This window comes from Armigeres subalbatus, chromosome 3 (assembly GCF_024139115.2).
Source record: "Armigeres subalbatus isolate Guangzhou_Male chromosome 3, GZ_Asu_2, whole genome shotgun sequence".
Lineage (NCBI taxonomy): Eukaryota > Metazoa > Arthropoda > Insecta > Diptera > Culicidae > Armigeres > Armigeres subalbatus.
Genome location: NC_085141.1, coordinates 366450909 through 366467277, shown reverse-complemented (window position 1 = coordinate 366467277; position 16369 = coordinate 366450909). Strand labels below are relative to the sequence as shown.

The 16369-nt window shown below is 40.4% G+C and overlaps 1 protein-coding gene across 2 annotated transcripts in view; it reads left to right on the top strand.

Annotated features, from left to right (window-relative positions):
• LOC134226343 (uncharacterized protein KIAA0930 homolog) overlaps positions 1-16369 on the top strand; it is a 36225-nt gene that overhangs the window by 10062 nt on the left and 9794 nt on the right. For both annotated transcript variants that reach the window (XM_062707061.1, XM_062707060.1), the window contains exons 2-4: positions 12039-12628; positions 12689-12867; positions 12927-13171. In XM_062707061.1, coding sequence (XP_062563045.1) covers positions 12039-12628; positions 12689-12867; positions 12927-13171 — 1014 coding nt within the window. The remainder of the gene's footprint in view (positions 1-12038; positions 12629-12688; positions 12868-12926; positions 13172-16369) is intronic.

Sequence of the window (16369 nt, the reverse complement as noted above, 5' to 3'; positions counted from 1 at the left end):
GCACCATACGCACCAACTGAGGCTAAGTTTCCAATCATTCTTCCTAAGCAGCATTTGATTAGTTTCCTTATTGCAGACTGGTACCATCGCCGCTTCCGCCACGCCAATCGTGAAACCGTGTTCAACGAGATGCGTCAACGCTTTGTAATAACTGCACTCCGACGGCTGCTAGACCAAGTTGAACGAGCATGTACTTATTGTCGAATCGCAAAAGCTGTTCCTCGACCACCGGTCATGGCATCACTTCCCGAGATGCGCTTGACAGCATTCATTCAGCCGTTCACCTTCACTGGACTGGACTACTTTGGTCCCATATTGGTAAAAGTTGGTAGAAGTAACGTGAAGCGATGGGTAGCCCTCTTCACCTGCCTCACTATCCGAGCTGTACACATGGAGGTAGTGCATTCATTAAGCACTGTGTCGTGCATCATGGCAGTTCAACGATTTGTTGCTCGCAGGGGCCAACCAAGAGAATTCTGGTCCGATAACGCTACATGCTTTCAAGGCACAAGTAACGAGCTCAAAGAACGTAATAAAATTCTGGCCGAGAAATTCACAACGCCGGAGTGTACCTGGAAATTCATCCCCCCCGCGGCGCCACACATGGGGGGTGCATGGGAACGGCTTGTACGTTCAGTTAAGGTAGCTATCGGAGCAATTTCCGAAAGTTCACGTAAGCCAGACGATGAGGTACTGGAAACAATTCTGGCGGAAGCAGAAGGAATGATCAATTCAAGACCGCTTACATACGTCCCTCTAGAATCCGCTGATCAAGAAGCTTTGACCCCCAACCACTTCTTGTTGGGTGCGTCTTCCGGAGAGAAATTTCTCCCCACTGAAGCCCTTGACAGTCGAGTGACACTGAGAAACAGTTGGAAACTTGCTAGATACATTACACAAGACTTCTGGCGGAGATGGATCAAAGAATACTTACCGATGATCACTAGGCGGTGCAAATGGTTCGAAGGTGTAAAGGAACTGGAAGTGGGCGACTTAGTATTGGTGGCAGGCGAAGTGGTGAGGCACCAGTGGATTCGCGGACGGATCGAAGAAGTGGTTCCCGGAAAAGACGGGATAGTGCGGCAAGCGTTGGTGCGGACATCATCGGGACTTTTACGTAGAGCCGCGGTGAAATTGGCTATACTAGACGTCGAGAAAGATGGTAAACCTAGTTGCGGTACTCTAGGTCGTGCAGATCCACACCAAGGTTTACGGGCGGGGGTATGTTCCGATGAAATCCCTGTTCACGGCAACACTGGCGGCAGTATCTCTGAAACCGACTCTGTCGTGAAATAAGTAAAAGGACGAGAGAAAGGAATGCACCAAAACAACTGAGGTGACAGTAGACATGAATAAGTGCCTTGCATAGTGACTCGACAGTTTGTATTTCGATGGTAAAACTACAGTAATTTGTCTATTTCAATATGAATTTATAAGTATAAAATTATTACAGAATTAAGCCTACAATATCGCGGTTAGACCTGTGCCAAAATTATATCTAGTGGTTCAACTACAATAGTAGCAAGTGCGTGTAACGATGATCTTAAACAGTACTTAATATCTAGATACTAATGCTAATGAAATTTCCAGAACGATAAGATACCCTCTGAGGAATAAAATCGATTACTCTCCTCTTCCGAAGAAAGTACACCAAATTTGTAAGCTAATCCTAAGTTAATCCTAATGAATTCAGTACAAATAAACTTATTCTTCTAGCTAAAAGCATTACACACAAATCTTGGTGTTTGCTATTTGGAGTTGGTTACATAACCCAACACAAATGAAACACATATTTCTGCATAACTCGCTAACTAATTAAGCAAATGAAACCAAACTTAGCATGTGGAGGTTTTTGAAGACGAGAAATGTTTCTATGCTAGTTCTTGAACCTTCCCTGGTCAAGAAGGGGGTGGGGGCTCCTATACAAGTAAAACTGAAATTTTTGTATAACCCGAAAATTAATCAAGCAAATGAAACCAATTTGGAATGTAAAAAAATAAGTTTTGACGTTTACTCTGCCAAACGAAATCGAATCGCAGAGCAAACATTAAAACCTAAATTGCGAATAGAAAATAGATGTTTATGCAAACTAAGGAGCAAGTCAGAGTAAACGCGACGTGCGTTTACTCTGGCCTGTCTCTAACATCTTTAAAGCGAGACGAAGCTCGACGGTTTTGCTGGTAAAGAATAAAGAAGCTGCCTGTAAAAACGGGATTAATGTTGACACACCTACCAGCAAGATAAATTAGCATTAGCATTAGCATTAGCATTAGCATTTAGCAGTTCGCACAAATTCGTAGGTGGTACAAGCCAAGACTATTGTATGAGAGTAGCATTACTTTCATCCGTTACCACAGATATTGATTTGGGACTAATCACTAACTCTTAGATGGAAGCAATGTACTCTCCAATAGTCGAGATCTGTCCTGGCCACGTCCTTGCGAATGCTGAGGAAGGGGAAGGATGGTTTGTTGGATACCTACTTAAGAAAGATGCAGAGAACTCTACGACCTCTCATAGGTGCCACGGGAGGTTTTGGGATTGCATGGAAGGTTATAACAGTAGGAATCGTTTTGGTATAACGTGAAACACAGAAAGAACTAAGATAGAAATACAAAGTAGGAAAGGGACGAGCCTGGAATTGAACCCACGACCTCCTGCTTATAAGGCAGAAGCGGTAGCCACTAGACCACCGAGCTCGTCTACACCTACCAGCAAGATAAATCATCATTAATTAATTTGACATTGGTGGCTAGTTTTGTTTTTCATGTAAAAATATGCCAGAAAACTTGCCCATTTCTCTCTTTTTTTAAGGAAAAGAATTCGTATTCTCTCACGCGCTATGAATAAAAATTGAAGAAGAAATCATCTTTTCGCGTACTCCCAAAACGCTCATGCATTGCTGACATCACTTCTATTTGTCAAGCTGAGTCTTTTGGTATATATCATTAAGGAACAGGCCTTCTATTAGGCCATATATTCTATTCCTAGACAGGACTTATGCATGCTTTAAAATGAAGAATCAAAGAGAGGAAAAATGCATGATATTTGAAAAGGATTTATTTTGAAGATATGATTATATTTTTGCTTGGCGTAACGTAGCAAATGCATCGAAGGGATCATATATCCCCGTGTATTGAACCAAGCATGCTCGAATTGAACAAAGGAGTCATAGCCTCTCTGGCTTCTTCTGGGCAAATGCATCATTCGAAACAAAGGGATCATTACTTCCCTTTCCTAAACCAAACAAATGCCTAAATTGAAAGAAGAAACCATATCGTCTCTAGCCGTCTGCCGGGAAAATGCATCCTTGCAATAAGGGATCATATCATATCTACCCTTGCCTTGCCCTACCAAAGCCTGAATTGAAATTGATCATTGTATTGAACTGAGCGAATACTTGAATTGAAAGAGGGAACTATATCATCTTTTGCTTGGACCTTTGGACCTTTTGCCATCCTTTGAAAGAAGGGATCATATCTTCCCTCATTTAAAACCGAGAAAATTCCTAAATTAGAAGAAGGAACCATATCATTTTTTGTCATCTGCCGGGCAAATGCATCCTTTGAAAGAAGGGATCACATTCTACCTTGCCTTTCACCGATTGCCTGAATTGAAAGCAGAAACCATATCGCCTTTTGCCTTCTGATGGGCAACTGCATTCTTTGAAAGAAGGGATAATATCTTCCGTTGCCTTAAACTGAGCCAATGTGTCTGAATTAAATAAGGGATCCATGTCGTATACAAATGAAACACTAATTTCTTTCTTTCGAGAATTAATCAGAGAATAAATCAATATTAGGCGGAACGAAGTTCGTCGGGTCTGCTAATAATTAATACAATAGTTTTTGCTCTTCAGCACTTTTGCTATTCGAATTCCCGTCTTCTGTAGTTTGTCTTAGTCAATGACGATCTTGCAACTGACCCAGAGGTAGAAGAATGTTATGCGGAAGAAGCAGATAATTAAAATTTCATGGAGTCTACCAATGTTCCTGAGCAGTGATTTGATACAATCTTTAATTCAAAGCATCTCTCTTATAATGTTCGAGCGATAATTATTATAAATAATTGAACATATTATGCATTAGTTTCGAAATCGGTGATCACTTAACAATTATACCAAACGACCTTATGCAAAAAGGCCTTATGCCAAACGACGTTATGCCAAATATCCTACCACCGATATATTCAATTGTTATTTTATTCTCAATAGAATGCAGACACAAAGTTCTACGACTTTTTTAATTTAAAAGTTTGAAATAAACATATGACTGACTAGCCTATATCTGTTATTCATAAGACTAATTGTGTTAAGAATATACATATGAATGACTATATAGCTCATGTGCTTGATCTTGTAAGACGAGTCATAATTTCTTCATGATCAATTTTGAATAACTATCGAATTGAGTGGTTCGGTTTTTGGAAAACTAAGAAGAAATAATTTCATGTGTATATTCAATGAAGCTTCCTAGGATATTCTAACTAATGGGGTTGAGGGATGTCCTGTACGATAGATGACTAATTAGATCAGCTGCATGAAAATTTGGGTAAAAATAGGTTCTTGTAGGGATTTATCAGAATCTCGGCCAATTAGGATTTGAAAATCTTAAGTGACAAACATATGCCGTGCAAACTCAAACTTCGGACGCTTAAGCACTTTCTAATGTACAATCATCCTGTTAACTCACATTTTAAATCACACCGTTTAAATCACCATTGCAATCACTAGGTACAGTATTCATTTTTTAACTACGTATTTAATATATGCAAGATATTGCTAAGAATGTTTGCAATTTATGAAAATATCCTGCTTCAAAAATGTTAGAAGTGAATAAAAAGGTCTAGCAGGCCACATATTATGATACTTCATTGAATGGATGGTTCATCTTTTCGGCATCACCGGTCGTAAGCTAGAGATCCACTACCGGAACGAGAGGTGGGGCACCAGTCGTCGCAAGCACGCTAACGTTCTCAAAGACAACGTGCTTGCACCAAGTGGTGCCTCATCAAATATCAATGGCTGGCGCCGCCAGTGTAGAGTTCTATTTGTATGAGCACTTTCACTTGTATTAACTGCTACCTTTTATTACCAATTTCTGCCGCCTCATTGCAGTGCTAACGGAAAAATGTATTCCATTATTAAAAATTGTAAACATATAGAATGGATCGTCCCTACACAAACTAAAGCTGTAGAGGCGCAAATCGCTTCTTACTATTACGGTTCATGTGAAAAACTCATGATCTTTTTACAGAGTAAGTATGGAAAATTAGTCGTAGGGGTCAAATAAAATACTCTCCCTGCATTGCGACTAAACATGACATGACTTGATAGTTTGTCCTACTTCCTTTAACAATATTTTCAAAATCTCAGAGCGCAAGTGCCTGTAAAAACTCATGATCACGTGGAATTTCCCTAATTAAAGTATGCTTAAGACGAGAACAAATTGTACTAGGGGGCCGTACACATATTACGTATGCCCTTATGGGGGAGGGGGAATATGTCGTTTTACTTATAAATAAAGTTTGTATGTAAGAAATTTTCGATGAAAGGAGGGGGGTGGATGTTAAAAAACCCAGAAATAACGCTTACGTAATAAGTGTACGACCTCTAGACAATTTTCAGCTTATGTCACACCATTATATTGGAACAAATGAGAAGTAGAAGGAAAAGAGAAAACAAATTGTGCGTTGCTATATTTGTCAAAATTGATTGGCAAGACCGAAACGACCACTGTCACTAAAACCGAAATAACTGAGCGGGCGGAGGGTGGCGGGACCTAATTTTTGCAGGATTGGATTCCTGACAAAAAAATTAAACAACACTGTGAATTTCATTGATGGGTACTGATGGGTACCTTTTTGAATTTCACAATGAATACAGCAAGAAGATAATACAATAATTATTTTAAACATAATAAAGACCGAGTACTTTCTGCGCGATCAAAAATAATTTACGAACGTATATGCGTGGCTTTATTAGTTTTTGGACTACACTTTGTGATGGTGCTAAATATAATAAGGTTGGGTGATGTATACGTTGTAGCCAACACAATGAAGCAGTAAGATAAATGTTAGAAGATTTAACAGAATAAAAAATCGACAACATGCTCAACTTGTATTGACTGTAAAGGTAAGATCCACCCGAATAAAATGACTCAAAACTATGTTAACATCATCGTCAAGTATTCTACTAACAACCCATGACTCAAGTTATCAATTTGGATCATTTTGCAAAAATGGTTTTGACCGTCTTTTTGAGGATTGGTCCTTCTGTGCGGCGCGGCGGGGTTGTAGTCATATTTCGGACACAGAGATTCAAACTTCGGACACCTGATTACACAGTACCGGGAAGAATAATTAAAAACAATTTTCACTGCACAGTTCAGACTGTCTTTTAATCATTTCATCGCATTGTTTCAACATGTCTTATTTAAATGTAACTAGGGGAACGGTTCCGTTTTCCATCTCACTGAGCATATATTCATCTCATCGCAAAACAAAGAAATACAGCACCAATCTCGTCGCTTCTTTTTGCTAACAAGCGTGCTCACTGGTGAAAAAAATTACAAAAATAAGAAACAAACCAAACTCCTTTTCATTGCTTTGTTTTTGATGGGATGGAAATAGGAGCTATGGGATGAAGTGCCGAACCATTCCCCTATACTAAAACAAGCGAAAACTATTAGTCTTTCCAATCCAGCTTCACGAAACATTTCGATGAAATATTTCAGAAAATTTCCCATACGAATTGAAGCGTCCGAAATTTGAGTGTGTCCGAATTTGCGATTATGATTTGATTCACCAACAAACCAGTTCGTAGCATTTTCATGATTATCCTAACTTCAATAATGATCGGTACTGACAACCGCAGCGGTACGTGTGAAGATTTCGGGCGAACAATCCAGTTCGTTCGAATCGCGCCGGGGACTAAGACAAGGTGATGGACTTTCGTGCCTATTGTTCAACATTGTGCTAGAAGGTATCATGCAGAGAGCCGGGTGCAACAGATCCAGTCAATTTATTTGTTTCGCGGATGACATGGACATTGTCGGACGAACATTTGCAAAGGTGGCAGAACTGTACACGCAAAAAAAAAGCGTTCATGAATTCGTAAACTAACAAGTTCACGGTGTATTTTTTCGTGAACAACACCACGGATTCGGGAATACGTCACTAGTGTTCCCAAATCCATAAATTAAATCACGGTGTATTTTTGCTGGTTCACGAATTCGGGAACGCTTTTTTTTGCATGTACACCCGCCTGAAACGTGCAGCAACAAAAGTTGGACTGGTGGTGAATGCTTCGAAGACAAAGTACATGCTATTGGGCGGAACCGAGTGCGACAGGGCCCGCCTGGGAAGCAGTGTTACGATAGACGGGGATACCTTTGAGGTGGTCGAGGAATTCATCTACTTTGGATCCTTGCTAACGGCTCACAATAATGAAAAAAATAAAAATGTATTGGCATATCGGTCTCAATGCTGCTCGTATAGAGGAAGGAAGCAGCGTGTGTGCGAAAGCAGATGGGAAAGAAACGGTATCCGAATGTTGTCAGCTAGGCTGCGACAAGTGTAAAAATTGTTTGAAAGGTGTTGAAGTATGCTAGGGCCATTTGAGAATAATTAAAATTATCGAAGCGTCCGTCTTTGTCGTATATTTTTTCTGGAGATGGCTCGGGCAGTGAATGAAAGTCACTGTTACCGAGACTGGCAAAAACGGAGGCAACGATACGCATATTTATTATTCGGCTAATACTTAATTAGTTCTAGCGATCGATGTTCATGATTCTCCAAATGATGAACATTTAATTATTGTCAAATGGCCCTCGTATACTTCAACACCTTTCAAACAATTTTCACACTTGTCGCAGCCTAGCCAACAACATTCGGATACCGTTTCTTTCCCATCTGCTTTCGCACACACGCTGCTCCCTTCCTCTATACGAGCAGTATCGAGACCGATATGCCAATAAAATTAAATTTGAACTGATTACGGTCGTACAGCTTCTGGCTGATAATAATGTTAGTTGTGAAATACGAACGCGCATCAACTGTAGAAAGTGGGCCTACTACGGGGGAAAGGTCGTTTGGCCGAAACCCATTCTGCTGAAAGCCACTAGGTCGAACAAACCATTAGGCCGAATCCCATCTGGCTGAATGTCATTTGGCCGAAACCCATCTGGCCGAAAAGGTTATTTGGCCGAAAGGGTAAAAAGTGAGAAGTGAGAAGTGAGACGTCTACAAATACAACCACTATAATTTAATCTAGAACAAAATTAAATCCAATTTCAATTTAAGTCCAAACAAAATCCAATACACATTCAATTCAAACCGAATCCAAATCCTATCAAAAATCCATATCTAATCCAAATCCAATTTTCATCCAAATGCAATCCAAATCCAATTCAAATCTAATCCAATCCGAATCCAATCTAAATCCCATCCATTTCCAATTTAATCCGAAGTCAAAGCAAATCCAATAAAATTTCAGACAAAGTCCAATCCAAATACAATCCAAATTTAGTCCAATTCCAATCAAAATCCAAATGCATTCTAAATCTAATCCAAATTCAATCCACATTCCATCAAAGCCGATCTAAATCCAATTCAATTGCAATCTAAATCCAATCCAAACCCAAACCAAATACAGTCTAAATCTAATGCAAATTCAATCCACATCCAATCAAAGCCGATCTAAATCTAATTCAAATGCAATTTTAAATTCAAATCCAGTTCAAATACAATCTAAATTGAATCAACAATCTTTTTTTATCTCTAACAGAACTATCTAGATATTCATATATGAATATTATTATTACATATTATAATATTGTGTCATAGTAATTACTCCTTCTTTGAAAATTGCTCGTTATTCGACTTTTAACGATGATTAAGAATTACTTCGGCTTGAAGGTGAATGCATTTCACAAATTCCTTTGCAATACACTCAATTTGTTATCAACCTGTTCTTGATCGAAAATTGTCCCTTTCGACTTTTTTTTCCGATCTTTTGTCCCTTTCGACCTTTTGTCCCTTCCGACCTTTTGCCCCTATCGACCTTTTGTCCTTTTGACCTCCTGTCCCTTCCGACGTTTTGTCTTTTCGACCTTTGGTCCTTTCGACCTTTTGTCTTTCATCTTTTTGTACCTTCTACCTTTAGTAATAGATTTGGGAACACCAAGAGCCAACCCAACAAACATTGAAAGCTAATAATTTGTATTTCGTCAAACTCCTGTATGAAGGGCCAAAAATGGGTGGGGTGGTTCCATAAGCAGAGATAGAGAATTTTGCTTCCAGAAGAAAGTTCGAACATACAATAATTCAATCTAGCCCTCGTTCCCCAGATTGGCCCAAAAGATGGGGAGAAGAGGCCGCTCTTTATCCACGAAATGTTAACAATAGGAAGTTGGCAATCCCACTCTTCCTATCCAAATCGCTTCAATCGGGTGCCCTGATTTTATATATAATTATATAGTTTTCATGTAAATTGTGATTATTTGCAATGGAATTTTTTCACCAAATTTCAATTCGTCTGTCCCAAATGTGCAAAATCCTTTCTTCAACATCAGGTTGTTTTAATATGAATGGTTTTCTTCAGAGATGGAAAGAACAATTGTTCGTCGAGGTTCTTGTTAAAATCATTTTACGCTGGATTTTGTTTTTGCACGATTTATATTTTCTCAATAAATGTTTAACGCATATCAATTATCATGTAATTTTTCTTTGATTTATCCTGGATTTTTTGAAACATGTTGCGAAGAGTTTGGTGGTTAATTGAAGTCACACGATCAAAAACACGAGCAAAAAAAAAGTGTAAAAACAAAATCCTCATATGTACTTGAATCCTAATATGATTAGATGAGAAGAAGGCAATATAACGCATTAATAAAATTTTTTTAAAAAAAGAGGGCAGTATCAAACATTACAACATGAGACTTTTTTTTGTAAATTTCACCTTTTATAAGGTCCAAACAGTATAATAAATTTGTCTCAAAATTTGACGTAGTCCTTAACAAAATTCTACTCAACCTCATCTTTCGTCAGATTTTGGTACTCTGTGTATGTGCATATGTATATATCCTTTAGTCTTGCTCTGAATGCGGATTCAATGTTACCTAACGTATGAAAATATGTAAAAAAATAACTGTAATGCACCACGAGTCAATATTCAGTGTTTCCGATCAACAGTCAAAGTAACAAAAAGCAAAGTCTTTTTTCCTTTCTAAGGATAATTACATCTTCCAAATTAAATAACCAGCACTAAGATATGGAAAACACAACATTAAACGTTCTCACCCTTTTTCATAATGAACGACTCAGTCTCTCGTCAGCTCTGGTATAAGATGTTAAGGTATGTTCTCTATTCTTGATGCAGGTAGCGAATTCTGACACCATAGATTGCCGCTTGAATCCATTCCGAAGAGAACTCCGCCACATTCCCAAAGCGTTCATTCTAACTCCAACCAACAGCACAGTACTAGAATTCGTCTTCTACCATTTTAAACATGGATAACATCGGATTTCACTTTCAAGACTTCAAAATTAACACAGTCTCCGGGACTCTGCCATCTTCAGCCGAATTCAAGAAAAATTGCGTAGATACAAGTACAAGACAAAATGACAAGCAGGTCCGTTCTCAACCAAGGCACACTTCGTTTTGCGAAACAGTTAGATTTTTATACAAAAAATGTAAGCTCACACACAAATATTGTAAGAAACACTTGCAAAATTGTAAGGTCTCATACAATATTTGTATAAGAATCTAGCATTTTCGCATATGCCTGGTTCTTATACAGGTTTTGGTAGATTCTTATACAGAATTGTTATAAAATCTAACAATCACCGGTTGGGTGTAACCATTTTGAATCTTATCACTCAAATAAACTATTCATCGAGTTGAAAACTTGAATTTTTGCCTTCTCGTCGATTAGCAATCCTGGAAGCACTCACTATGGGTTACCCGATCCAACCCGGTGACTTGTATCTTCGTTGAGGAACTTTGGTTGTTGATTAGTGTTCCGACTTATTTACGGTGGGCTGGGGCACAGGCGTTTACTTCTGACAGAAACGGTTGACGACGGCAAGGCCCTCCTTTGTGAAATCTCCTTAATATTTAGGGTCAGCCAAGTGTGTATTTCTCCAATGGCCTAATAAGTCATTGCACTAACTTCCCGTCTTTATATTAACAACTCTGCTGAGGGCCTATGTTCCGGGTATTAAGCCACCCGGAGTAGAAATTATTTACTATGTCTGAAACTTGATTTATGCATATGCACAACATATGATAGATTTAGTTCGGAAAAGGTGTTGGAGGGTAACCACTCCCTTCGGTGGGGCTTGATCGCAAGAAACCAGTACGCTAGACAGTTGTTTGAATGAACTGAACCTTGCTGATTAAAACTCAGTGATAACCTTCAAAAATCGATATCAAATTGCTATACATTGCCATGCCGGAAGAATCCTTCAGTAGGAAGCATTTGGTACTTCAAATTAAAGATCAGATAAGCGCAGCTTCTCTTCTACGTGATTAGAAAAATATTCGATCTGCCATTGGCGATATCGCCGCAGCCTGGTATGGCGACGAATACAGTATGAATAGTTAGTGGAAAGGAAAAATGCGGCACGGTGAATATGACTGAAATACGGCATTAGAGCGAAAAAGGCACGCCGAATAAACAAAACTCAACCTTCCAGAATAAAACTCCAGCAGCAAGACCGAAACCGTGAAGTGAGGAAGTAGCAGTCCTCGGGAGGTCCACATTTTTTTCTTTTCCCTTCGATTAGTAGGACTTGTTTACCGACTTCAGATGTACCAATATATACGCTACACATACTGTCTATATTCTATATGGTAATCAGCAATGCTGTTTAACTGAAAAGATAATATGTACAACGCCACGATCGGGTTATCAATTCCTCTAACCCATCGGCTAGTTTTGATAGCTTCTGTTATCATCCCCATGAATGCATATAACTTCCCGTTCCAATACCTTATCTTATCTCGCAACAACATTCTCCTCTCCTCCCGTTTCCAGACGGTGGCTTCGTCGTTCTGCAGGGCACCACCTACTGGACGGATCTCTTCGTGCGCCACTTTCTCTTCCAAACCGAAAAGCAGCACAGCATCGATTGCGATGACTTGCTGTTCTTCGTGCGCAAGAAGCACATCAAAGGCTCTTCCCGGGTGATGCCAAAGTATGAAACGGAAATCGAGGTCTTTCGGAAGGATTCCCGGAAGCTGCCCATCGGCGATCCGGATGTGGACTGGGAGGAGACGGTCTACCTGAATCTGGTGATCCACCAGTTCGACTACACGCTAACGTTGGCCATCTGCACCAGAACGTCACCGAAGGAGCTTCAGGTGCTTCGGCGCCACTCGCAGAAGGTGTACGCATCGCCCAGCCGAAGGAAAATGGACACCAAAGGCGAGAGCGAAGAGATCACCTATCCGCACATTTGTTTTATGGTGGATAATTTCGATGAAGTTTTCCACGACATTCTGGTGCGAGATGGGGAAATGGTCTGCGTGGAGCTGGTGGCTACCGATAGGGACGGTAGCGTTCAGGGTGTGATATTTCTGGGTTCGATTCGGTATGATGCACTGAAAAGGGTCTACGACGCCAGGGTAAGTGGGGAAGATGGTAAAAGGATTGCAATGTTGTTCTATATTGGATTTTTATTACAGCAATCTAGTCTTAGCTCTAAGGTAGCACAACGCATGTCGTTCGGATTGTTCAGCTCCGGAGGACCGCAAACTCGCTGCGAGTTCGTGAGGATGAAAGGTCCTCAAGGTAAAGGTCACGCCGAAATGGCCGTCACTAAGCCGAAAGGGTCAGGAGTAGAAACCCCTACCAGTGAACCAGGGTATGTTCCAAAATACACTTCTATTAGGTCGTAAATAAAAATCATTTACTTCATTTAAGGTTCTGCGCCACGGACATGTGGGACTCGGAATGGGAGGAAGACTGCGACGAGTACTACAACTATCGGCACCAACGACGGCTGAGCGATCCCAGTGCAAATCTCAACAACTTCAGCCGGTACGGGTGGCGCACCAAGAACGCCAATGATTCATCCTATGGTGGAACGAAAGCACGCTCGGAGAACGAGGGACTGGACTGTTTAGCAAATGAGGTGTCGGAAATCGAAGCGGGGGATTTGCGAGACGGTGAGTCAAAGGCGATTGTTTGGATTGCTATTATCGTGTGTGACCGTGTCTGTTATTATCGCTATCTGTATTTATTTTATTTAGTTGCGTGGATTTATAACCAAGCTTATTCAACAATATTGGATGTTTTAATGCTATGAAGAGACTCGGCATTGTTACAACCTTAATGCTCAAAATGCTTATATTTCCAAACACGGCCTAATTTATACGATATAAATAGCCCCTACATCTGTGTAGATAACGAGCATAAAATATGTGCTATATGGGGGCCCGTGTCCATGCGCTTCAAATTACCTATTTTTCTGTTTTTTCATACTTTGAAAATGCCAAACAAATTTTCGGAGATTCTCCAAAAATTTTAGTTTCTACGAAATATTTTTCATATTCTCATAGATTTCCCTGTATTTTACTTTCAAATATTTTATGGGAAAATGGTCTAAATTTCCATTGGAATTTTCTTTGCATCTTCACGGAAAATTTATTCTGACTTTCTAGCAAGTTATCTCCGATTTTTCACTAAAAAAAATTCAAACTTTTACAAAAAAATCATTTTGGAACTCCACAGAAGAATTCTTTCAAATCTCTATGGATTTTTTTTTCAAAAATTTTGATTTTTTTAAATTAGAACTTTAATTGATATTTTTTCCCGAATTTCCATGGGATTTTTTTTTACTTTATTGAAACATTCTTTAAAATTAATTATCAACAGTGGCTGATTTCCTTCCCGTCGCAGCCAGCATCCAGGTGCTAACGTATATGCAAAAATAGCCAACATGGGATAACCGCCGGAAATATGTATAGCGAAAGACATCTAACGCAAGTTTTCTCAAAAATAGGAACATTTCATGAAAAACTATTGTCTACCAGTTATGTAGGAAGGTGTCCGCTGCTACGCTTCTCAAATACTTGTTTGATTTCGAAAAATTAAATAAATGGACTTTGCCATACAGATTTCGGAAAGGTAACTGCTGTAAACACGCTCAAAATGGGTGATTCATTCCCGTGGGAAATTCTTCCAAATACATCTTCTGCTTCCATGATACGATCATCTCGTCAACAGTTTCGATGTCGCAATTAAGCTGATAGTTTTCCTGGGCCAGATGGAAGGCACCGAATCCGTGTTTAGCTTCACACACAGCGCGATAGATGTTGTTGCGGTACTAGCTCTCCCGGAAATTTCGTAATATCTTTGCAACTGCTGGATCTGGGAAACAGTGCTTGTATATTGGTGACGACTCTTCCTTCTACTGCACGTGGCAAGGTGACTCTCTCAATGGGTGATTTTGTATGGCGCATGGGATGTTTGTTGAACGCCACCAGTACTGCTCGTTCTAACGCCTCCTAGTCAGTAATGGTCCGTTTCACCATTCCGAAACTGTAAGTAAACAATAATGTGACCAGCAAGCGTTCTGCGAAACGCGGGACGCCTATCTGGATTGCGTCACTGGCTTGAAAATGGATCCTTCAAAAGTGCATTTTGCATAGATTTTGGGCCAAAAAAAAAATTGGAAAAATATTTGTAAGGCTGTATGAATTGTAATAAATTTGTAAAACGAAGTTGAAAAATGCAGCGTCCTCCGAAACGATTCCGATTGAGATTCCAATCGTTTGTAAACGATTGAGATTGAGATTCCAATCGTCAATAAAGGTATGGGCGATGGAATAGCCTTGGAATATTTCCCTTTCTTTCAAGGGGCCGTATACTAATTTCGTAAGCACTTATATGGGGCTGTCATTTTTAAATCCCCATATGAATGAAAAATAATTTGTATAGGAAAAATCTTACAAAGGAAGGGGGAAGGTTCAAAGAACTAAGAAAAATGCTTACGTCATTAGTGTACAAGTTTACGACCCCTAACTTCATTTCCGTCAATTTTGAAAAGAATTCAGTTCACAAATGAATTGTCATTATATCGGCAGTGCTAAGAGAGCAACTGGCAATAAAGGGCTAAAAAATAAAAGCTGAACGAAAATACGAGACAAAAGACATAAATCAGGGTTGTTTTCAAAGAGTCTCCATTGACAAACTTCGGCAGTCAGATCTAATAAAAACAAACTTAGCGCATAACATCGATCCATAAAACCGACCAAAAAGAAAAACTTTTAGTCTGTTGGTGTCAAAACTTGTGAACGATTTTAGCGAAGTTGGGGAGTATAGTCCCCTCCCCCACAGCTGACCTTGTAGAGATTATGATTGAGGAGCAGGAGACTTAGGACCCTCGTTAGATTGCCCGTGAATCCTATAGACATTTGTGGGATGGGGGGGGGGGTGTGTCTTACAACCCTACCAGGGAGGTAAGTCCCATGATCCTGGTGCTGAAGCGTGGAGCACAAGCGAGTGGTACATGCTACAGAAGGCTGGCTCAGAATGTCCTGTGCGAAAGGGTGGAGGTCAGGTCCCTGGGCACCGTGGTAACTCTCCGGTGTAAGCAGCTGGATGAAGTTACTAAGGCAGAGGATCTCATCTCCGCGATGAAGGTACAGTCCGGGACAGAAATTAAGCGAGCTTCTGTACGACTTAGAGGGGGTCCTTTGGCACCCAAGTAGCTTGGTTCAAGTTACCAGTTGCGGACCCCAAAAAGGTCCTTGCGCTTGGTAAACTGAAGGTCGGATGGTCAATATGCCCAACAAGAATGTTGGTGCTTCGAGACCGGTCACAAATCATGGAAATACAAGGGGCCGGACCGTAGCAACCTTTGTCGACGTTGCGGTGAAGAAGGACACTTTGCATAAGACACCTAGGTGCCTTAGCTGCACTAGTAGGAAGCAAGCCCGCAACCATTTTATGAGCGGACCTACTTGTCCGTATGGTCTGCTTGTCAGCTGAACCTTAACCATTGTGCAACTGCTCAGCAGCTGCTGTGGCAGTCGGTTTCCGAGTCGGAGATCAACGTCCCTATTCTTGCAGATCCATACCGTCGCCCTACCAACAATGGTAACTGGGTCACGGACGGGTCGAAGACAGCGGCGATTCACACAACGGGCCGGTTTCCGGTCCAAGAGGATGTACACACACCTACCGAAGGTGTTGCCATAGCTAAGGTCAACGGGGTGTTCTATTGTAGCTGCTGTGACCGTGGTGGGGCACCAATAGAGCAATTCACCCAAATAGTCAACAGGCTATCGTCCGACCTTGTAGGTCGTTGTACCAACCAGAGAGGTCGGGCTTTGCTAGAGGCTCTAGCAAAGCTGGAGGAA